The sequence below is a fragment of the Balaenoptera borealis genome, assembly GCF_965194805.1.
Source record: "Balaenoptera borealis genome assembly, chromosome: 3".
In the NCBI taxonomy this organism is placed as follows: domain Eukaryota; kingdom Metazoa; phylum Chordata; class Mammalia; order Artiodactyla; family Balaenopteridae; genus Balaenoptera; species Balaenoptera borealis.
In genome coordinates this window covers 31352928-31376937 of record NC_138866.1, presented here as the reverse complement: position 1 = coordinate 31376937, position 24010 = coordinate 31352928, and the positions used below count along the sequence as shown (strand labels likewise).

Genomic DNA, 24010 nt, shown 5'->3' with positions numbered 1-24010 from the left:
ACAGAACCATACATAAACTCTATTATTAAATAACCATGTAATTTTCTGTTTAGGATAACGAACCCTAGCTCCTCACTTATCTTTTAGGAGGCAATATAGTACATGGGTTAAGAGTAGAGGTTCCAAATTCACAGACCAAGTCCTCTGTCATACACTAGTTGAATGACCTTGAGCAAGCTGTTTGACCTCACCAAGCCTCAGCTTCCTTAGCTGCAAAATAGGCATAACAATCGTACCACTTCATAGGGTTGCTACAATATTAAATAAGTTTAAAGTTCTCAGCATATTGCTTGGCATAGAGTGCTCAAAACTTTCTAACCATTCTCATTTTTCAATAATTTACCTTTAACCAAAGCCTTTTGAGTAATATGGCTCTCTTCTTAACCCCTGTATTTTTCAAGTCCCTCTTCACCATGGAGCCTAGTTCCCAGTGTTCTGGAGAGAATGCAGTTATCTGTCAAAATATTAAACTGCATAGTTTCTAACTACATACTATACTTTAATCTTAACAACCCATTCTCAAGTTTTCCTTACTGTATTTCCTGATCCAAAAGGGCAGGCAGGAATCTTCCCAAGGAAGGAGTTGGGGGTAGGAACTAGGGTCTAGAGAGCCAGGGACAGTGAAGGAGGCGGAAGCCAGTTCTCACCGAGAGGATCTTATCACCCTCCTGGAGCCGCCCATCCAGGGCTGCAGCCCCGTTCTCTTTGATGCTGCTGACGAAGATGCCACTGTCATTGGAGACATACTGCTGATCTGTGCCACCGACGATGTTGAAGCCCAGCCCTAAGAAAATCATGGAGGAGTTGTAAAGGAGATAGGGGTGAAGAAGAAGGTAAGGGATTAGAGAAGATGAGGAGAAGGAGAAAGGAAAGGCCTTGTGGCAAGGGTGGGGGTCGGGGAGTGGGGGGGGTAGGAGGTGGGGAAGTTAAGACTGTGATGTAGTTGGTGGCTAGTCATGGGCAAGGTCAATGATTAGTATCACCAACAGAGGTCAAGAGTACCGCGAGTTGCCCACTCAGACCAGGCAGGACTAAAAATACAAACACAATGATCAACATGGTTAGGTGAATACAAAAAGAAAGATCTATACTGAGCTCAGTGAAAAAATAATGGTGATTCTTTTAAGATGTGCTTCTGCTCACATTTGATTTTGATTCTGTTGGTGGCATTCAGAGGACCCAAATCTTGACTTTCCTGCTTAGAAGAAGCTATGCTTTTAACTAATCAGCAAATGAACTGTTCCTTATTTAGTGGGAGAGAGACTCTTAAACAAACCATCCCCTCAATACTTCTCCTAACTTCAGGAGAGTTTGTGGATGGTGGTGCTTTGGAAGAAATGACATTGGGAGTTCATTTTTTTTTTTTCTAGTTTGAATTGAGGGGGCAGTACTGTAGGCGTTGGCAGAAAACCTGGGAACTAAAAAGGTAACTTATGCTTCATGACAGGACTAAATCACCAAATTCACTCTTCTTTCCTTTTATACCTCAAGTACAAATAACCACATCCTTGGGTACAGTGATTGCCAAGTTTTATTCACTATAGATAACTGATAACCTATTGATTAGCAACTACCAATTTCCCCCTTTTCCTAGCCCCCGACAATTACCATTCTATTCTTCACTTCAATGTGTGATTATTTTAAACAAGGATAAAATTTCAGTTATGCAAGATGGAAGTTATGGAAATCTGATGTACATCATTGTGCCTTATAGATAACAACAGCCTTAATAGACACGTAAGAATCTGTTGAGAGTAGATCTCATTTAAGTGTTCTTACCACAATAAAATAAAATTGAATTAAAAAAAGAACGAAAATTGACTACCAAGGTAATTTTTCCATGGACCAAACACTAAGTTGTGGGAAGGACTTCATTTTACAAAACCATTTATAAAGGGATTTTAGCTATGCAATAAAAAGAAATGAAAGAAAAGGGAACTTCCCTAGGGCTTTCTTTATGTCAGGTACTGTAGAATTCAAAGCCACAGTGCAAAGAGAAAGGAGATTGTTAGGAAACAATTGAAAAACAAATATCTGGTGGCACAATTGGAAAAAATAGCCATAATCAGTAGCCTTCTACTGGTTTCAACAGAAAACAGATACTTAAAAAGGTGAGAGGAAAGCTTATAAGTGGACCTCACAGTATTAACATAAGCACTAGCGAATCGATCTATGATTTAAGGAAACACATGACCAAAGAAGGAAGCAGCAGGAAATGTCTAATTGAAATATCATACCTCGTATACAGTGTACCTATAGCTAGAGAATGAAAAGAAGAATGCATAATAGAAAGAACTTCCACTGGAAGATGACTATTTCAACTTCTTTAAAGGGTAGGGTATGAAAATTTTATGTTACTAAATGGTTTCCCTCAGAAAACTCTTAATTTGAATCATAGTGGGTGGGAGGTATTGGAAAGGGGATGGGAGGTAGTTAATTTAGATCAGATGGAAAGGTAGGTGGACCTTGATTATAAAAGACTTTGAAATAACTTTAAGACTGTGACAGGTTTGAGCAAGGTGGTTGAGGCCAACCAGCCTCTCTCACTACTGGAAAAAACTATCTGGAGAAAATCTTTCAATGAAATCCAACATCCTCACCAAACACTAGAGCTGCCTCTGGGAATCCTGGGAACAGGAAGTATGTGTTAAGCAGCTGAATGCAATATAGTAATTAGGAAGAAAAGGGACTCTGCTACTGGTTATTTAAAGCTACAGAACAGTGATTAAAAAAAGGAGAGTGGATGGTGACCTAAATTGGAAGGAAATCCAAAACAGAGGGGATATGTGTATATGTATAGCTGATTCATTTTGCTGTACAGTAGAAACTAACACAACATTGTAAAGCAACTATACGCCAATAAAAATTAATTAAAAAAAAAAAAGGAGAGTGGAAAAAAATCTTACCAAAATTTTCTATAAACAAACAAGTGTAGTCTACTCCCCCCATCACATTATATAGGCATGTTTATAATCATGTTTATTGCTACTTCAATTGTAAATGAACCACACCAATTAATATGAGAACTTCTGGACTGACATGAAGTCCCTTTCTACGGTTACAACATTTACAAACTGAACTTATCTATAATTTGAAGCATCGCTGTAATAAACAGGAGTCGCCCAAGAAATGAGTAGCAATACTACCAGTTTAAACCTGGGCCCCATGGATACCTACGTAATCCTCAGTCCACTTATTCATTAAAAATTATTGATCATTTACTGTGTGTCAGGCACTGCATTATATTCTGAGGAAAACATAAAGCTAAACTGGACAGTCCCTGCTTCAACAACAAATAGAAATTTATCCTTTTTCCTGTCCCTTTTAGATTTTGCAGAAGTAAATTAAAGTCAGAAGACCTAGCCACAAATTCAATTCCATAACTCACCTGGTATGCGGACTAAAACAAGTCAGTGTATCTCTGATCCTCAGCTTCTTCTTCTGTAACATAAGGATGATAAATTCTGTCCTCTCTACCTCAAAAGGTAGTTGTTAGCATCCAATAACATAAAATCTGAAAAAAATCCTTTATAAACTATGTAGTGGTTACTATATGGAGTAGCTGCACTAAGAGTAGTTGTCAATAAACTAGTAGTGCCTGCGACAACCCCAAACTAGATAGTCTGATGGAGAAAGGATCAGAGAGATTAAAAAGTCCACCCATCTATTAATAAGACAAGAATGGATTGGAACTCAAACTTATTGAAATTAAGGATGTCTCTTACCTGTGACCCACACATCTCCCTCATGAGTAGTTTCTAGCAATGGCGGTATTTAAAATATGCAGTAACCAGGCCAGCACATGTACCCACCAGATGACAGCTAGAAACAACCAGAAGGGGAAGGGCTATCCCAGTATATAACTGCTGATTATTGGCTACGTCTTAGGAAAATCTTCTATAAGTAGGGTGGATCACATATCTTGATTTGTCTGGGAGTCTTGGTATACACCTGTTGTCTCTGTAATTAAAACAGTCCCCTTCAATGTCAAAAGCATCTCAGTTTGGACCAATGTGATAACCCTATCAAGGGTAATGTAAGAATATGTTAATTGCCTCATGTTTTGTGGTACTGAGGAACTGATGGTAATTTAGGTGTTCATCCTTTGGGACAGGGGTCCCCAACCCCCAGGCCGTGGACTGGTAGTTGTCCATGGTCCGTTAGGAAATGGACCGCACAGCAGGAGGTGAGCGGCGGGCAAGCGAGCAAAGCTTCATCTGCCGCTCCCCATCACTTGCATTACCACCTGAACCATCCCCCCTCCCCCCCCCCACCATCTGTGGAAAAATTGCCTTCCACGAAACCGGTCCCTGGTGCCAAAAAGGTGGGGGAGCGCTGCTTTGGGGAACAGGTAACTGAGAGATAATTAAAATTTAGAAGCACTGAATAATCATACACAGAGTAACAGAGTTTTAAAATGTAATGTTGATATTAATAGTATAAAATCTTTTTAAAAACACATTCATGCAGAACAGTATTACCTATTTACAAAAATGAATGCATATTTAAGGACATGTAAAGACACATTATCTGTGAGGGAAGGATACAGGGTGAGGTTTAGGGATGAAAGGTAAAAATAAAACCAAAGAGGGACCTTGCACGTACTGATGAGGACAATGTATTATGGAGCTGAAGAGTATAATTAATTCAGTTCTTGGCATCTTCTATCCAAAAGGGGTTGAAGGGAGCGGGAGAAAGAAAAAGACGGGGACTCAATAGACTTTTTTAAAAAGTGAGTGAATGAAAACGTACTCCATAGTGAACCCTGGTTATAATGTGCCAATAAATTTTTAAAATGTGGCAAGATTAAAATGGATTGCTTGGCCTCTAATTTGGAAGAGAAGTCTAAACACAAAAAAGTACAGATGGCATAAGAATGACACCATCATAGGACTGGGAGAGAAAGAAAATGTGCCTAGTATAAGAGCCCTGTAAAATTAAACAAGACATGCCGTCTTGTGGACTCCTTCTGTCTCCAGGTCTGGATCTTGAGCTTGTTTACAAATAAGAGCAGCAACAGCAGCAGCAACAACTAATATTTATTAAGCGTTTAATACGTACCAGGTACTATGCTATGTACTCTATGTACATTATCTCATTTAGTCTTCTCAACAAACACATGAAGTGTTTATCACTCACATTTTACAGGTGAATTTAAAAAGTCAAGCAGGAAGAGATTAAGTAACTTTATAAAAGGTCACACAGTTAACTCTTTGCAAAGCCCAGACACTAAGTTAGGATGTTTGATTGCTAAGTGTAAGTTTCAAACCATTTTGCTGTACTGTATCTTTGTAGAAAATATGAACAACTGCTTTAGAAAAAAAGTCTGCAAAGTCAACTTGTTTTGGGGCTGGCTTGAATAAGCAATGCTGGGATAATGGTTGTAGAACAGTCCTCAGGAATAATATATTCCAGAGGAAGAATTGGTCATTCTGGAGTTCTGTCACCTTAGTCAGGGTCCCTATTGCTTACTATCATGATAGAGAAGGAAAAATCCTTCATTTCCTTCAGATTCTTCTCTTTAAAATCTAAAGGTTATAAGTAAAAGAGCAGTGTTTCACAATCTGTTATTCTGGAAAAAATAATTCATTAAAATGAAATAAAACAGTCCATTAACCCCAATGATGATAGCCACTGTTGAGTTAAGAACACTAGATTGACAAACTCTCTGCTTTCCCCCTATCTACCTGCAGGGTTTTTCTATCCCAAGATAATCTCACTAATTTTCCCTAGACACCAGTCAAGCTCTATTGGTCACACAACCCACTATTCATCTAATCTTTTTGTGGTAAAATATATGTAACACAAAATCAAGCACCACTGGACAAACAACTTACTGTTTGTTTAGAGGTAAAATATATGCAACATAATATTTAACACTTTAACCATTTTAAAGTGTATGATTCAGTGGCATTAAGTACATTCACAATGTTGTGCAACCATCACCACTATCCATATCCAGAACTTTTTCATCATACCAAACAGAAATTCTATATACATTAAACAATAACTCCTCACTCCTCCCTCCCCCAGCCCCTGGTAACCTCTATTGTACTTTCTGTTGCTACGAGTTTGCCTATTCTATATACCTCATATAAGTGGAATTATAAAATATTTATTCTTTGTGTCTTGCTTATTTCACTTAGCATAATGTCTTCCAGGTTCATCCATGTTGTAACAGGTATCAGAATTTCATTCCTTTTAAAGGCTGAATAATATTCCATTGCATGTACATACTACATTTTGTTTAGTCAACTGTCAATGGACATTTGGTTGTTTCAACATTTTTGCTATTATGAATAATGCTGCTATGAACACTGGTGTACAAGTGTCTGTTTGAGTTCCTGTTTTCAATTCTTTTTGGTATATATCTGGAATTGAATTGCTGGATCACATGGTAATTCTATGTTTAACAATTGGAGGAACTGCCCAACTATTTTCTACAGCAGCTGTAGAAATTTAAATTCCAAAAAGCATTGCCCAAGGTTCCAATTTCTCCACATCCTCATCAGTGTTTGTCATCTTCATTTTTGGGGGGTTTTGGGATAGTAGTCATTCTGATGAATGTGAAGCGGTATCTCACTGTGGTTTTGATTTGGATTTCCCGAAGGCTAGTGATGTTGAACATCTTTACATAAGCTTATTGCCCATTTATATATTTTTGAAGAAATGTCTCTTCAAGTTCTTTGCTTATTTTTGAATCTGGTTGTTTTGTTGTTGTTGTTGTTGAGTTGTAAGAGTTCTTTATATATTCTGGGTGTTAATCCATTATCAGATATATGGTTTGCAAATATCTTCTCCCATTCTGTGGGTTATCTTTCACTCTCTTTATAATGTCTTTTGAGTCATAAAATTATTAATTTTGGTAAAACCCAATTAATCTTTTTTCTTTTGTGCCTGTGCATTTGGTGTCATATCGAAAAAATCATCACTGAATCCAATGTCTTGAAAAAATTTCCCTATCTTTTCTTCTAAGAGTTTTAATCTTAGCTCTCATATTCAGGTGTTTGATGCATTTTTAGTTAATTTTTGTATATGATGTAGGGCAAGGATCCAAATTCATTTTTTTCCATGTGGATATCCAGTTTTCCCAACATCATTTGTTGAAAAGACTGTCTTTCCCCTCACTGAATGGTCTTGGTACCCTTTCAAAAATCATTTGGCCATATACGAGAGGGCTTATTTCTGGGCTCTCTATTCTGTTCCACAGCTCTATATATCTGTCCTTATGTCAGTACCACACTGTTTTGAATACTGCAGTTTTGTACAAGTTTTGAAATCAGGATGTTGTGAGTCCCTCAACTTTGTTGTTCGTTTTCAAGATTACTCTGGCTATTAGGGAGTCCTTTGAGATTTCATATGAGTTTTAGGATGGGGTTTTCTATTTCTGCAAAAAGGCAGATGAGATTTTGATAAAGATTGCACTGAGTCTGCAGATCGCTTTGGATAGTACTGTCACCTTGACAATATTAACTCTTCTAATCCATGAACGTGGAATGTATTTCCACTTATTCATGCCTTTAATTTCTTTCAGCCAAATTTTGTAGTTTTCAATGTACAAGTTTTTGTCTCCTTGGTTACATTTATTTATGAGTATTTTATTATTTTTGATGCTATTGTAAATGGAAATGTTTACTTAACATCCTTTTCAGATTGCTCATGTATAGAAACTCAACTAATTTTATGTGTTGATTTTGTATCTTGCAACTTTGCTAAGTTTATTATTAATTCTAAGTTTTTTTGGTGGAACCTTTAGAGTTTTCTACATATAAGATTGTATCATTTGTGAACAGAGACCATTTACTTCTTCCTTTCCAATTTGTATGCCTTTGATTTCTTTTTCTTGCCTAACTGTTCTGGATAGAATTTCCAACACTATGTTGAATAGAAGTGGTGAAAGCAAGCATACTTGTCTTGTTCCTGATCTTAGAAGAAAAGCTTTCAATCTTACATCATTGACTATGACGTACCCATATATGGATTCTTCATATATGACCTTTATCATGTTGAGGAAGTTCCTTCTATTCCCAGTTTATTGAGTGTTTTTAACGTGGAAAGGTGTTGAATTTTCTCAAATCCTTTTTCTGTATATTGAGATGATCATGTGGGCTTTTTTTCCTTCATTCTATTAATATGTTGTATCACATCAACCAGTTTTCTTATATTGAACCATCTTTGCACTCTTGGAATAAACTGCACTTTGTCATGGTATATAATCCTCTTAATAGGCTGCTGAATTAAAACCATGTAGCTCTATGATCACCATAGCTTTCTGCGTGGAGACAATTTCTAAATCACCACCACAGGGAGTAAGACCCAAATAGAATCTAGCAGCTTCACTGGTTGGAGGAAATGGGGATGAGAGTTTGGGGAGGGTGAGGTTGCTGGAAGTTGCAGGGCAAAGTTCTGGAAAGGAGGAAGTTAGACAAAAAAAAAAAAAAAAAAAAAAAAAAAAAGAGCTCCAGGTATTTGCATGAGTCTTTCCAAGAGGCCATGTATACATTGAGTGGAACTCCACAAGGCTAGACAAATAAAAACTAGTAAGTTATAGGCTGAACAATTCTCAGAGTTCACGCAAGGCAGGGAGACTTTCAAATTTTGACCAACCAGAATCGAAATCCTCAGTGATTCACTAGGAAATTCAGTGGAGACCCACTTAGAACATTTGGAGGGCTTAAGTATTGCTGAAGTGAATGCTACTTTCGACTCACCCTAGAAAAGCTTACAAACAGGTCTAAAGAGGTGAAACTGACCTGCAAGTTACTTAACTGCCTACCAAAACAAATTCAACAATGTAATATTAAAGATGTTAATGTAAGAAAACAAACCGCAGACACTGAACAATGTAACAATCACAACATCCAGAATCTAATTAAAAATTTTTAACATGCTAAGAAGCAAGAAAACATGACCTAGAATCAAGAAAATAACTGGTCAATAGAAACAACCAGAAATAATAGAGGATGAAACTAGCAGACAAGGATGTTTAAAAGGCTATTGTAACTATGTGGAAATAATTAAAGGAAGTCAAACATAATGAGAAAATGGAAGTTTTTCCGCCAGTCTTGAAGTCGACTTCATTTTGAGCTGATTTTTGTGCATGGTGTAAGACAGTAGGCCAGTTGCATTCTTTTGCATGTGGCTGTCCAGTTTTTCCAACATTTTTTATTGAAGATACTATCCTTCCTGCACTGTATACGCTTAGCTCCTTTGTCATAAATTAATTGACCATATATGCATGGGTTTATTTCTGGGCTCTCTATCCTGTTCTACTGATGAAAATGGAAGATTTTTTTAGGAAAATGAAACTTATAGGTTTGAAAACTAGAATATCTGAAAGGAAAAATACACTAGATGTGAGTAACAACAGATTTGATACCACAGAATAAAAGATAAGTGAGAAGACATAATAGGGAAACCACAGTAACATGTGGGATAACAGGACATGGTTTAATATATATGTAACTAGAGTTCCAGAAGGAGAGGAAAAAAGGGAGATAGAAAAAAATGTCTGAAGAAAACAATTGGCTCAAATTTGATGAAAATATAAACAGATCGAAGAAGCTCAACAAGCCCCAACCAGGATAAATACAAAAGAAAAAAACAGTAAGACATATCATAATCACATTGCTCAAAACCATGTATAAAGAGAAAATCTTAAAAGTAGTTCACAGGGAAAAAGGACACCTTAAGTACAAAGGAGTAAAGCTAAGAATGACAATAGACTTCTCCTCAGAAACTATGCAAGCCATAAGTCAATGAAGCATCATCTTTAAAATGCTAAAAGAAAAATACAAGTTAACTTATAATTCTATGTCCAGTGAATACAGCCTTCAAAAAGTAAGGCAAAATAAACACTTTGTCAGCAAAACAAAAGCTGACAGAATGTGTCTTAAGCAGATTTACATTATGATAAATATTAAAGGAAATTCTTCAGGCAAAAACAAAATACTGAATGGAAACTTTGATCTCTATGAAGGAATGAATACCACCAGAAATCATAAATACATGGGTAAATGCAACTTAAAATTAAAAGAATGAACATAGATATACTAAGCAGCTGGACTAACCGTATTAATAAAAAGTAAACTTTGCAAAAAGGAGTATTACAAGGGATAAAAAGGGGCATTTCCTAATAAAAAAGGAGTCAATTCATAAGAAGACAAAACACTAGATATGAATGTATCCAATAACAGAATTTGAGTATCAATGAAACAAAAACTGAAATGAGAAAAAGGCAAGTCAAAAAGGACTATTGTAGATTTCAACATTTCTCCCTCAGTAATTGATAGAACAAGTAAACAGAAAAGTCAGCAAAAATATAGAACACTTGAACAACACTAAGAATGAACTTGACCTAATTTACATTAACAGAACAACATACTCAGCAACTATAAAATAAACATTCTTTTGTAGTGCAAAGGGAATGTTCACAAGGATTAATGGTAGGTCGAGAAAGTAAGTCTCAATAAATTTCAAGACAGAAATGAATTAGAAATCAACAAAAATAACTATATTAGTCTTCTCGGGCTGACATAACAAAATACCACAGACCGAGTGACTTAACAGAAATTCTGTTCTGGAGGCTAAGGAAGTCCAAGATCAAAGTACCAGCAAGACAGATTTCATTCTAAGGTCTCTTCTCTTAACTTGTAGGTGGCCACCATCTTGCTCTCTGGTCCTATGACTGCTTTGTTATACACAAAGAGAGAGTGAGCTCTCTGGGTCTCTTTCTATAAGGACACTAATTCTATAGGATCGGGGCCCCATCATCATAACTTCATTTAACCTTAATTACTTCAGTAAAGGCCCTGCCTCCAAATGCAGTCACATTAGAGATTAGGGCTTCAACATGTGAATTTTGGAGGGACACAAACATTGTCCTCAACAATAAGATATCTAAAAAATCCCTAAATGTTTGGAAAACAAATGACCTATGAGTTAAAGATGAAATTATAAGGGAAAATAGAAAACATTTTAGCTGAATGACAAATCAAAATATATTAAAAATTGTGGGAAACAATAAAAAACTGAATAAATGAAGATACACCATGTCCTGGACTAGACGTCTTAGTACTTTTAAGATACAATTCTCTCTAAATCAAAATGGATTTTTATTTATTTATATTTTTTAAATTGACGTATAGTTCATTTACAATGTGGTGTTAATTTCTGCTGTATAGTAAAGTGATTCAGTTATATATATATATATATATATATATATATATACACACATTCTTTTTCATATTCTTTTCCATTATGGTTTATCACAGGATATTGAATATAGCTCCCTGTGCTATACAGTGGGATCTTGTTGTCCATCCATTCTATGTATAACAGTTTGCATCTGCTAATCCCAAACTCACAATCTATCCCTCCCCTCCCCTCCCTCCCCCTTGGCAACCACAAGTCTGTTCTCTATGTCTATGAGTCTGTTTCTGTTTCGTAGATAAGTTCATTTGTGTCATATTTTAGCTTCCACATATAAGTGATAGCATATGGTATTTGTCTCTTTCTGACTTACTTCACTTAGTATGATAATCTCTAGATCCATCCATGGTGCTGCAAATGGCATTATTTCATAAAATGGATAATTTTAATGTAATCCCAGTCAAAATCCAACAGAGATATATTTGTAGAAACTGACAAGCTGGTTCTAAAATTTACATGGAAATTAATATTCTGGGGTGTTTTTTTTTGAAACTTATATTATTAAAGTTCTAGAATAGTCAAAACATTTTTGAAAAGAAACATAAAATTGGAAGACTCACACTTTATTTCAAGGTTTACTATAAAGCTACATTTGTCAACATACTACGGTATTTGTATAGAGAAAGACAGGCTAATGGAATCAAATTGAGATCAATATTGGGCCCACATATAAATGGTCAACTGATTTTTGATACAGATAATGTATTTCAATGGTGAAAGGATAATGTTTTCAATAAGTGTTGGGACAACTGTGTATCTATATGAGGTAGAGATAAAAATGAATGATTAACCTCAAACACATGCAAAATAAATTAATTTGAAATGTATCTTGGAACTAAATGTAAAAGCTAATCTATAACATTTCTATTAGAAAACATAGAAGAAGATGTTCTTTACCTTGGGGTACTTAAGATTTCTTAGACATTACACAAATAGCACAACCATAAAAGAAAAAAAAAAAAAACTCGACAAACTGTTCTTCATAAAACTTAAAGCCTTCTACTCTTCAAAACACAAACCCTACTTCCCAAAAAGGAAAGGCAAGCCAAACCGAAAGAAAATATCTGCAACACATATACATGACAAAGGACTTGTGCCCAGAATATATAAAGAACTCTTACAATCCGATAATAAGAAAACAAACAATCCAATAAAAATGGGTAAATGACTTAAACAAATACTTCAGAATATATATGAATGGCCAATAAACATATAAAAATATGCTCATCATCATTAGTTATCTGGGAAATGCAAATAAAAAACCACTCCACAACCCCTACGATGGCTAAAATAAAAAGGAATGATATCAAATGTTGGCAAATGTTGGATGTGAGATAACTGCAACTGTCATACATGGCTGACAGAATTGTAAAATGACACACATACTTTGAAAAAGTTTGGCAGTTTCTTTTAAAGCTAAACACACACTTACCCATAAAACCCACCAAACCCACTCCCAATTATTAGGTATTTAACCAAGGTAAATTAAAACACGTGTTTACACAAAGAGTTGCATATGAATACTCACAGCAGATTTATTTTTAATAATCAAAACCCAGAAACAACCCAAAAGTCCATTAATAGGTAAATGGATAATCCTAATGTGGTATATTGTGGTATATTTACACAATGAAATACTACTCAGTAATAACAAATAAATGCATAGATGACTGAAAGAAGCCTAAATACACTCTATATGATCCCATTTCTATGACGTTCTATATTAGGCAAAACTGATCTACCGTGATAGAAATCAGATCAGTGGTTGCCTAGAGGATGGGGTGAAAGGGCCCACTGCAGGAACACACAGAGAATTTTCTAAAGTGATGAGTCATGATTACACATGTGTATATTATTTGTCAAACTTCTTAGAACTTTACACTTAAAATGAATGCACTTTATTACAAGTCAATCATACTGCAATAAAATTGATTTAAAAATGAATCTGGTAATTCTTAAGTGCAAAAATGCAAGTATCCTAAGCAACTATCATTGACTCTTATTATTAATCAATAATAAAAGACAGTCTAAAGTTACCTGAAGCACCAATTATTTGGTGATAATTGGGCAAAAAATGTGATTACAGTACCCTACTTCTCACACAGTATCTTTTCATTGCAAATTTGATAAAATGATTTTTTTAAAATTCTAAGCACAGTCTCAAGATGTTAATGTGAATGAAAGTTGAAAGTTAAAAAGAACTGAAAAATGCTGATATAGAAGATGAAGTTTAAACTCAAAATCCTCCTAACCTACCTTTCTAGCCAGCTTTGGACCCTCTCTGCTCTACACTATACAGTAACAACAAAATTTAATAATTGCCCTCACCAAAGAAGATATACAGATGTCAAATAAGCACATGAAAAGATGCTCCACATCGTATGTCATCAGGGAAATGCAAATGAAAACAACAATCGGATACCACTACTCACCTATCAGAACAGCCAAAATTCAGGACACTGATAACACCAAATGCTGGTGAGGATGTGGAGTTACAGGAACTTTCACTGACTGCTGGTGGGAATGCAAAATGGTACAGCCACTTTTGAAGACAGTTTGGCAGTTTCTTACAAAACTAAACATACTCTTACCATATGATCCAGCAATTGCGTTCCTTGGTATTTACCCAATCGTGTCAAAAACTTATGTCCACACAAAAACCTATGCGTGGATATTTACAGCAACTTTATTCATAATTACCCAAACTCAGAGGAACCAAAACTCCTTCAGTAGATGAATGGATAAAGTGTAGTACATCCAGAGAATGGAATATTATTTAGCACTAAAAAGAAATGGACTATCAAGCCATGAAAAGATGTGGGGATCCTTAAATGCATATTACTCAGTGAAAAAAGCCAATCTGGAAAGGCTACATACTGTATGATTTCAACTCTATGACACTCTGGAAAAGGCAAAGATCAGTGGTTACCAGGGCTAGGAGGGAAGAGAGGGCTATATAGGTGAAGCACAGAGGATCTAAGGTAGTGAAAATACTCTGCATGATACCATAATGATGGACATAGGTCATCATACATTTGTACATTCCCATAGAATGTACAACACCAAGAGTGAACCCTAATATGAACTATGGACTTTGGGTATTTACAATGTGTCAATCAATGTAGGTTCATCAATTGTAACAAACCTACCGCTCTGGTGGGGGATGTCAATAATGGGGGAGGCTATGCATATGTGGGGATGGGGGATATGGGAAATCTCTGTACCTTCTCAATTTTGCTGTGAAACAAAAACTGCTCTAAATAAATAAAGTCTAAATTTAAAAAAATAATAATTACCACCTCCCTGCTTTTCACCCTTCCACACACACAGCTGTTCCACGTCTCCAAGATTTTCGATGTCTTCTTCCTTTTGCCTAGAAACACATTTCACTTAAATTACTTGCTTAATTAACTCTTCACACTATTGCAGTAATTATCAATAGTTCCAATGATGAATAAAGCTGCTATAAACATCCATGCACAGGGGACTGGCTGTTTTTCATTTTTGTATCTCCTGTGCCCACACAGTACCTAGGACACATACAAACCTCAGTTGGTGGCAAGCGACTGTTAAAGCCATTGGAAGTAACACCTAAGCCAGGAATTCCTAACATTTCTAATTCTGGGGAAATGCGGCAAGGTTAATAACGTCTCTGTGAGCCTCTAGCAGGCTTTTTCATAACCTGAAAAAGAAGGCACAAAAGAAAAGGAGGGAAATATAGAAGGGGAAGCCCAATGTCCCTAAAATGCCTATGACATAGGTTACCCTGCCTTTCCTGGATGACTCAACTCTTGCTCCTCTGAAATCTATTTTCCACACAGCAGCAGTAATGACAGGCACCATTAAATTAATTAAATGAGTTATCTTTGGTAAACTGCTTAGAAGAGTGCCTGATACAGAATCAACACTATAAAAGTATCTGTAAAACAAAACAAAACAAACCCCCCATTTAATTCTCACAACAAGTCTGAATAGGTGCTATTAATACTCTCATTTTATAGCTAAGGAAATCAAAGTACAGAGAAGTGAGGTAACTTGCCCAAGGCACATAGCTAGTAACACAGGCATTCTGGCTCTTAATCACTATGCTCTACTACTCGCTGCAATTATATTAAAATTCAGTTCTCTTTGTATCCACAGTGCCTAGCACAGAAACTTGCCCTACAGTCACTGCTCAATAAATGTGTAGATTGAAAGAAAGAATGAATGAATGATTCAAACAAGTGATTCAAGAGGTTAAATGACTAGGCATCTTTTCACCCAAAACTATTATATTCTCTGGAGACTCTCTGGTCCAAAGACGAAATATGTCAGTTGTTATTTGTTACTTCTCCCAAAAGAGAGTAACATGACAAAGAGAGAAAGAGGGAAACTCTTAAACCTCAAAGAAACAGAAAGATAGCGCAGCAACAAAAAATGTATTACGCCCATGGTCAGTCCCTGTCCATCCTGGTGCCCCATCTGATGGAGGCGACAAAGAATATGGCCTGTGTGAATGAAAAAAATATTGCCTGCAACACTGTAAACAAAGGTTGTTGCAGCCATCAAGCCATCACATTACAGCTGCCCGTGACAGTGAGCCCTGAGGAAACTCAGGATTGAAACAGCATGCCGGCCATCAAGCAGTCAGCCACCGCAGCCACCTCCAGTGATGTACCCTGAGGAGACTCAGGGTGAGAAAGCACAGGATACTGGCCCCAGATAGCTGAGGTGCATATGAAAGGAATGATTTCAATGAGCCCAGACTTTTGCATCTTCCCATACACAGAAAAGCACTAAATTCCTTAACTTGAGCTGTCTGGTTTTCTTTACTTAACAGGAATCTTTTGATGTTCTGACTACCTGGTCTTTGTTGCAAAAACTCCTATGTATCCTGGCTCCTCCCTCACCCCTTCAGAGCAGACTCTCAGAGCTTCCGAGAGGCTGCGTCCCAGGCTTAAGTCCAGTTTCATCTGCTAAATAAAACATAACTCTCAACTTTTAGGTTGTGCTTTTTTTTTTTCAGTCAATACCGACCAAAGATGTTTCAGGCAGTACGTGCCAGGATGTACATCAGGGCCTCTTTTTATTGCTCCTAAGCTTCTCTTTCAAATATCTAGGTAGGCATTTGATCTACATGTTCCTCATCCCTCCAGAATTTGGCTTCTCCATCTGGCTCTCCTGTGGACTTGATGGTTTATTGCAACCAGATTACAACTAGTTATACTAATTATCGTTTTAATTTGTTCTCTTTGTTTCCAAATTATTTGTGCTTTTTGTCTCTCTGCTGCACTATGACTTTGTTAATGTTACTAGCCGTATTACTTATATCCTGTCTATTTTATAAGATTGTTGTCTCCTGCATTACCCCAGGCCCCCAACAAAATTAGTGATGTCTTGAGAGTTAAACCTATATAATTCTATACAGAATAATTGTAATAGTGCAACTCTAGGTATGGGAAGAAGCAACAAGGGAAAACATTTCCTGGATCATAATAAACTAATAAGATGGGGGGATCCAGAGAATTTTAAATTATCAACAGGGCCTAATCCAGAAATTGGCACCTTGAGTGGCATATCAACAGAATCTTTGCCTGATCTAGGAATGAGCCTTCCTAGCACTGTGGGACAAAAATCAGTCATGAAATGTCTCCCAAACGTTGGTCGAATTTATGACCAAGGGGAGGGACTGTATGTGAAAAGTGTTGCCTGCCATTTTGATGAACAAAGGACGTTGCAGCCATCAAGCCATCAAATTACAGCTGTTCCTAACAGTGAGCCCTGAGGGAACTCAGGATAGAGACAAAGGGGCTGACCCACTGCCAAGCCCTGAGCCACTGCAGACACGCCCAGTGGTGCACCCGGAGGGGACTCAGGATGGGAAAGAACAGGATACTGGCCCGAGATAGCTAAGGTGTGTATCAAAAGAACGATTTCAATAACCCAGACTTGCATCTTTCCATACATAGAAAAGCCCTAAATTCCCTAATTTGAGATATCTGGTTTTCTATCATTAACGGTAATCTTTTGATGTTCTGACTACCTGGCCTTTGTCTCAAAACCCCTATATATTCTGGCTCCTCCCTTACCTCTTGGGAGCAGTCCCTCAGAGGTATCTGAGAGGCTGTCTTCTGGGCTTGAAGTCCTCAGAAAGAATGCCAAATAAAACATTTAGATTGTGCATTTTCTCAACATTTAGATTGTGCATTTTCTTCAGTCGACAGCATCCTTACTCTCTCACTCCAGGATAAGCCCTTTTGCAAGCACTGAATTTGTTATGTCCGGTCTCTACTAGATCATGCCTCTACTTGTTCCCTTGCTTTCAAAATGTTTTGATCTCTTAATTTTTGCCTGATATTACAATTTGTACCCTGTTGCCCTCTTTTCAATTTTCTCTTATTCTGCTGCTTCTTGCCCAATATATGGTAAGCTGTACATAGCAACAGGCATGAAAACACCATAGTTTTGTACAAGGGGAGAATGACATTATCTAATTCGTTTCTAAGACACTTCCTAAAGGCATTGATATTTCCTTTGGTCTTTTGTCTGAAATGTTCCACTGAGTCTGACTCTACTGGGAACATATCTTATGAAGGTCCATAAGTCTTTGGATATTCTACCTCTTGAGGATAGTTAGCACATGCCTACCATAATTATCCTCCCACTGAACTGCAAAATTCTTAAAATAGGGATCATTTCTTATTCTTTATCCTAGTATCAATGATTCCTAATCATAGTGTACATAGTAAACACTAAATGAATATTTTTAAAAACAGCTTCCCTTTATTTCTGAGCCTCCTGAAACCAAGTTTGTTCTGATTCAATCAATCAAGTATAGATAGTTTTCCTCAATAAATAATTTTGCATTTACTCAAATACAATCATTGGCTACTTTGTTGCCTAGTCACATGGCTTTACAAAATGTTTCTATAGTTGAGCATCTATCAGCTTGCCTTTCTACTTCTATTTTGAAAAAATTCTTAAGATTGATCCTTGAAGCAATCTTTAGAGACACATTCTTTGTATCATATACTTTTCTCACTCTCTGTGTTTTTCCACTTATTCCATCTCCTTGTTTCTGGAATGTTAGTCAGTTTCCTACCATTATATCACATTATGACCAAACTGATTCTTCTCTCTTAAATTGTATTTAGTGGAGAACCTTGTTTATGACTTTTTGAAAGCTGAAATAGACCATGTTACTGGTTATCTTTATATAACAACATCCTATTATACTTTTCTGATATTCATCGATTCGCCTAGTCATTTCATGAACATTTACTGACCACTTTGTGTCATGTACCAGGCAAGGCATTAGGAAAACAAGAGATGAAATATATATCCTTTTAATCAGAAGAGCTCAGACTGAAGTAGAGGGAAGAGGGGACACAAGTAAGGAAGCAAATATAGAAATAACGCTATTTTTCTCTCTCTGTGTTCCCACAGGACTCTGTGATCTTTCTAGGATCGTTCAGAGCCTGGATTTTTAAGTCACATAGACCTGGATCCAATTCTTTTTTTTTTTTTTTTTAACATCTTTATTGGCATATAATTGCTTTACAATGGTGTGTTAGTTTCTGCTTTATAACAAAGTGAATCAGCTATACATATACATATATCCCCATATCTCTTCCCTCTTGCATCTCCCTCCCTCCCACCCTCCCTATCCCACCCCTCTAGGTGGTCACAAAGCACCGAGCTGATCTCCCTGTGCTTTGCGGCTGCTTCCCACTAGCTATCGGTTTTACACTTGGTAGTGTATATGTGTCCATGCCACTCTCTCACTTTGTCCCAGCTTACCCTTCCCCCTCCCCGTGTCCTCAAGTCCATTCCCTAGTAGGTCTGCGCTGGATCCAATTCTTAACTCTGCCACTTAAAAAGTTGCGTGATGAGAGTCAAGGTTTTCTCCTTTGCAAAATGGGATAATAACCATTTTATTTATTCCTTGTTGGGAGTAGATGAGACAAAGTGCTTAGTTTGGCAATACATGACAGATAATAAATGGTGTCTGAGATTCATAATAAGGGGGCATCTAGCCTGGGTAAAGAAGGCTTCCTGGAGGAGGTGACTCTTGAATTGAATCTTAATCAATGAATAGGAAGGGGAAGGAATCAAGATGGAATCTTAGAGAAAGGTTAAGTTTCCACACCAGCATTGAGAACTCTTCATAATCCAGTCTCTACCTATCTTAGCAACCTCTTCTCCCTTAACTCTCCTAAATGAACCCTTCCTTCTATCCAGGCTGGTTTATTCACTGATCTCAGAATATGCTTACTTATTTTCTTTTCTCTATTTCTTCTTAGGCCATCCCTGGTTGTGGCACTAGCCTAAAGCTTGTCTATAAGAGCAACATAAGTTCCACCTTCTTGTAATTGATCAGTCTGGCCCCCACCGATGCCTCCATCCTTTCACCTTTTCTAGCACAGGGTTAGATTAACATACTTCCCTACACACTTCCTTTGCCCTCCTATTACATCCATGCCCATCATAGTCCTTAACCGTCTGCACCTTTGCACTGAGATTTAACTTTTTACATGTGAATGTCATATCTCCATTGGAACATAAATTCAATGAGGGCTAGACTTCACATAATCAAGAGAAAATAGGGCAAGGATACAGCACTTTATTCTCAGATCTATTTGGCATATGAAGGGTCAGAAAACTGTTAGCAACAGTCTCAGGGTTAAACACAAGCACATGGCAGGTCTGTAGAGGGTTAAACGCTTGGACTTAATGAGGTTTCCTGTTTTTAGGTTCTCACCTTGATACGCTGTCAGCTCTGTCAATAGCAAACTATAAAAACTTTCCACTGCGGATTGTGTTAGTCATAAGATGCCTCAAATCATTCTGGAAATAAGGCATGATATAACAAAATAAAGGTCAGGAGAAAGGCTGGGAGCCAACTCCTTAGACATAGCTACTACACTGGGAGGTAGTATATGGAACACTATAATCAACAGATCTGGGTTAAATTCCTGGCTTTTGAAACTTACTGGCTTTAGAACTTGGGCAAATCCTTAACCTCTCTGAGAGACAATTTCCTCAATTAATAATGTGGATTAATCACCATTCACGGTGGTTGTGAAGAAAAAAAAATTTATATATATATAAAAAGTAACTAGCACACTGCCAGAAAGAGAATACTTCCTTAATTATTCATTATTAAAACACTGTACCAACCCATTACCCTCTGCAACTCCTTTAAAGAAAGTAGAAAAATAGAGATTCTGTTCCCTCTTTAAAGGTGGTAATCAGGAGCAACTTGCTGAAACTCACTGATAACTCAGTCCTGAACAAGCAATCCTAATATCCAACATGAAGTAGGGTTGTCTTTATGGCCAATATGTACCTGTTACAGTGAAAAAAAGCTAAATTAGATTCTTGTCATACTTCTTAGAGTAACTGAGTCTTTCCAACATTAAGAACTCTCAATTTGATAAAAGTGGGAGGCTTCGAGACCATAATCAAGCTGGATGCCCATAGAAAGAAAAGAGTGTTCCATAAAGGATAAAAAGTAAACTCTTCAAACCCTTGAGGGCATTTCATTTGAGATTGTGATTGATTCTTCAGACCACCTACTGTTGGTTCAAAATGGCAGGAACCATAAAACAACACATGGAATGGGCCAAAGAATCATGAACTCTTGGAAGTGGAAGAAACTTACAAAGTCGTCCAGCCTAAGCCTCTCCTTACACGGCTGAGGAAGTAGGCATAGGATGGATGCCAAGCTACGTACCAAGCTTCCTTTTGCCTCACCAAATACTCACTTCATTGTCATAATTTCCCCAAGATTTTATTTCCCTTGCAGTAAGCAAGATCAGACAGAATAGGTTCATTTGCCTTGCAAAATGGGCCCAAACACTGGAATTACCCAAGACTCTTGCCCCTGACAGAACACTGACACAAAAAGGCAAAAGTATATACATTCTTGCAGTTACCTGATTAAACTATCAGGTCCCTACAAAGGACACTGTACTGAAACAGAGTGACAATTCTGTCTACAAACAGAAATGCATACTTGGAACTAGAGGCTTTTCATATTTCTTCTATAGAAAGAAAGAACGCTATGGGACTACCAAAATTACTGGAAGCTTCTAGTGGTGATAACTGACTTCTTCCCTATGTATCTTCATGATGGCACAGTGAGGAAAAGCGGAGTTAGACTGTGAGACTTCTTAGGAATACCACATAGCAGGTAACTAGCTTTGGGAGGTGATAAACAGAAACTTGGAAGCTCGTTAACTGAACTAATCAAACTTCAAATGACTGTTTTTATCCAAGTTTGTGGCTCTACTCATCTAAACTTTTAAGTTTATCAACTTAAAATATGAGTAAAACATGAAAATGCTTATATGAGTAAAACATGAAAATGCTTAGAAAAAATTAAAAGTCACTAGGTGAATAAATTCATTCATTTTTGAATAAATGCACATACAAAACAGAAATTAAACAACTCTGAGGTGAGATATATTAGCATATACAATTATTCTTAATCAGTCCTTTGACGTTTGTCCTAATTCCAATAATGCAGAAAAATGGTAACACTAGGAACTTCAGGTCTGCAAGATCAATAGGATCAGAAATTTCAGTGAATAGTGAGCTGAACATTAATCAACACTTATGTAAATACCAAAAAAGGTAAAGTGATATTACACTAAACTTTTAAAATATTTAGTGACTGGAATATGCAAGAGAATATCAGAGTTCTGCTCTGCTCCAGTCAGGAGATCCTGAAAATACTGTGGCTACTGCAGCAAAAGGACCATGTCAAAATACGTTAAATTCTTAAGCAAGAGACAAGAATCAAACTTCAAATCACATCACAAGAGAGCTAATGTAACAACTAGGGATATTTAGGCTGTAGAAGGAAGAGACAAAACAGGAGAACAACCAGATGCCTTTAAATACTTGCAAGGCTATCATTGTTTCAGTTGGCCCTAGGAGAAGAACAAGTACCAATGGATGAAAAGCACAGAAAAACAGATTTTGGTTTAACAATAATTTTCCATGTTAGCCTCAAAAGTCAATAACCATTAACAGGGAGAGAAGGAGAAATTTACATAAAATAAGAAAAATGTACCTCAGAGACTTGGGCATACTGAATGAGCCTTTGACAAAAGTTTAGGAGATCGTATGAAGCATGACATTAAACCATACAGATTAGCAATAAATTACACTCTCATAAGTAAAGTTGATTTCCAATTTTTTTATAACAAGAAAAAAGACAAAGCATGGATGATTCAGAAAGCCATATTTTATGAAAAATAATCTATGAGTGGTGGTCAAGCTACTGCAAAATTCCAGATGGGAAAAGATGGACTGGTCTAAGTAGTGGCGATGGAAACAGAAAGGAGTGAAAGACTTAAAAGATTATTTCCGATAGAGCTCATGGTACTTGATGAGTTGTTGGAGACTCTTGAAATAACAGTATTTAGCAGGATTTACTGTGTTAACCTAACCATTTATCTACTAACAATAAAAACAACAATAGTAGTGAACACACAGTGCTTACCACACAATGTTCTAAATATTTTACATAGATTAACTGATTTCATTCTCATAACCATAGGAAGTGTACTCTATTATCATGCACATTTTACATAAGAGAAATTAAGTCTTACATCAGTAAAGTTAGTTAATAAATATCAAAGAACTGGTAAGAGGTTAGATACCATTTTTGGACCTACATAAGCCCAAAGCTAAAGCTCTTAATTGATACACTAGACAGCTGTAAAGGAAAGGCAACAAAAGCCAAAGTGGGCAGCATGTAGTACTATTAAGAGCCTAGTGGAGTGAAGTGCGTCAGGAGATAAGAGCACTGTAGGTGAAAGTGAGGATTTGGTAGTATCAGAATCCCATGACGGGCTTGTTGGAAGGAAGGAAGGGATGAAAAGGACCAAAGAAACACCTACATTGAATCCAAATTCACAGAGATGGGTCCTAGGAGTTAACCTTTTTTTAAAAAAAAAAGAAAAACCAAAAAACCTTGGATAATTTTGAGGCGAAACCAGATTTGGGAACATCTGTAGTAGATCTCTAAGGTCTCTTTCTGGTTTAACATTCCAGTTAAACCGTCTAAATGAATTTCCCAGAAATGAAAGGAGGGAGGGAGGGATACTAGCACCAAGAAAACGTCTATGCATTTACAGTCCACACCGTTTATGCTCCCATTTTTACTAAACTGTCTCTCATAGAAAGAGGGATAGAGCAGGCAAATGGAAGGAAGGGTGTGGTGTCCACGGGTGCTGGCTAAAAAGCAGGCTTTCCCCCAGGAATTTCTAGTACCATTAGCAGGAAGAAACTCTTCCTGACTATAAACACATGTGGTAATCCGACTGCAAAATGAGGTGGACTCCTCAGATCCGTCTCAGGCTAACGCTGGATGCCAATATAGCCTTCTATGTGCTCACAAGCGTTGCATGAAATATCTCGGTTGGGGCCTGCCTTCTCCGAGGCCGAAAGAATCTGGCTCTGCATAAGAGGTGTCCGCTCTGCAATTACAGCCTCAAGTACCCTACTCCCAGCGATGATCACTTCTGCACATACCTGAGGGTCCTCTAGTGAGATTGATCTCCTCCTCAGTAAGCAAGTAATCCACTCTGCCGTTCATATTTTACTCTTGTCTGGCTTCCCAACCTGGGTCAGCGAGGGCTCGCGCAGGCGAAGGTGAAAATCACCCCGGCGGCGGCCACAGCACCGCACTTTCTGTTTCAGTAACCCCCGAACCGGAAGAGGAAGCCAGGAGAGCGGCGAGCGCCAGGAATGCTGGGAGTCGTGGTTCTGGCTGCCGCTCTGAAGCGTTATCTCACCTGGTGGTCAA

The 24010-nt window shown here is 37.2% G+C and overlaps 1 protein-coding gene across 2 annotated transcripts in view; it reads right to left on the bottom strand.

The window, feature by feature from the left end:
- Positions 1–24010, bottom strand: part of SYNJ2BP (synaptojanin 2 binding protein) — an 81459-nt gene that overhangs the window by 15241 nt on the left and 42208 nt on the right. Inside the window, exons 3-5 of one of the 2 annotated variants that reach the window (XM_082384368.1) lie at positions 23737–23999; positions 648–784; positions 344–454 (exon numbers count right to left, since the gene is read on the bottom strand). In XM_082384368.1, the coding sequence (XP_082240494.1) occupies positions 344–454; positions 648–784; positions 23737–23800 (312 nt within the window). In that variant the 5' untranslated portion in view covers positions 23801–23999. The remainder of the gene's footprint in view (positions 1–343; positions 455–647; positions 785–23736; positions 24000–24010) is intronic. The other variant, XM_082384369.1, reaches the window with a different exon arrangement.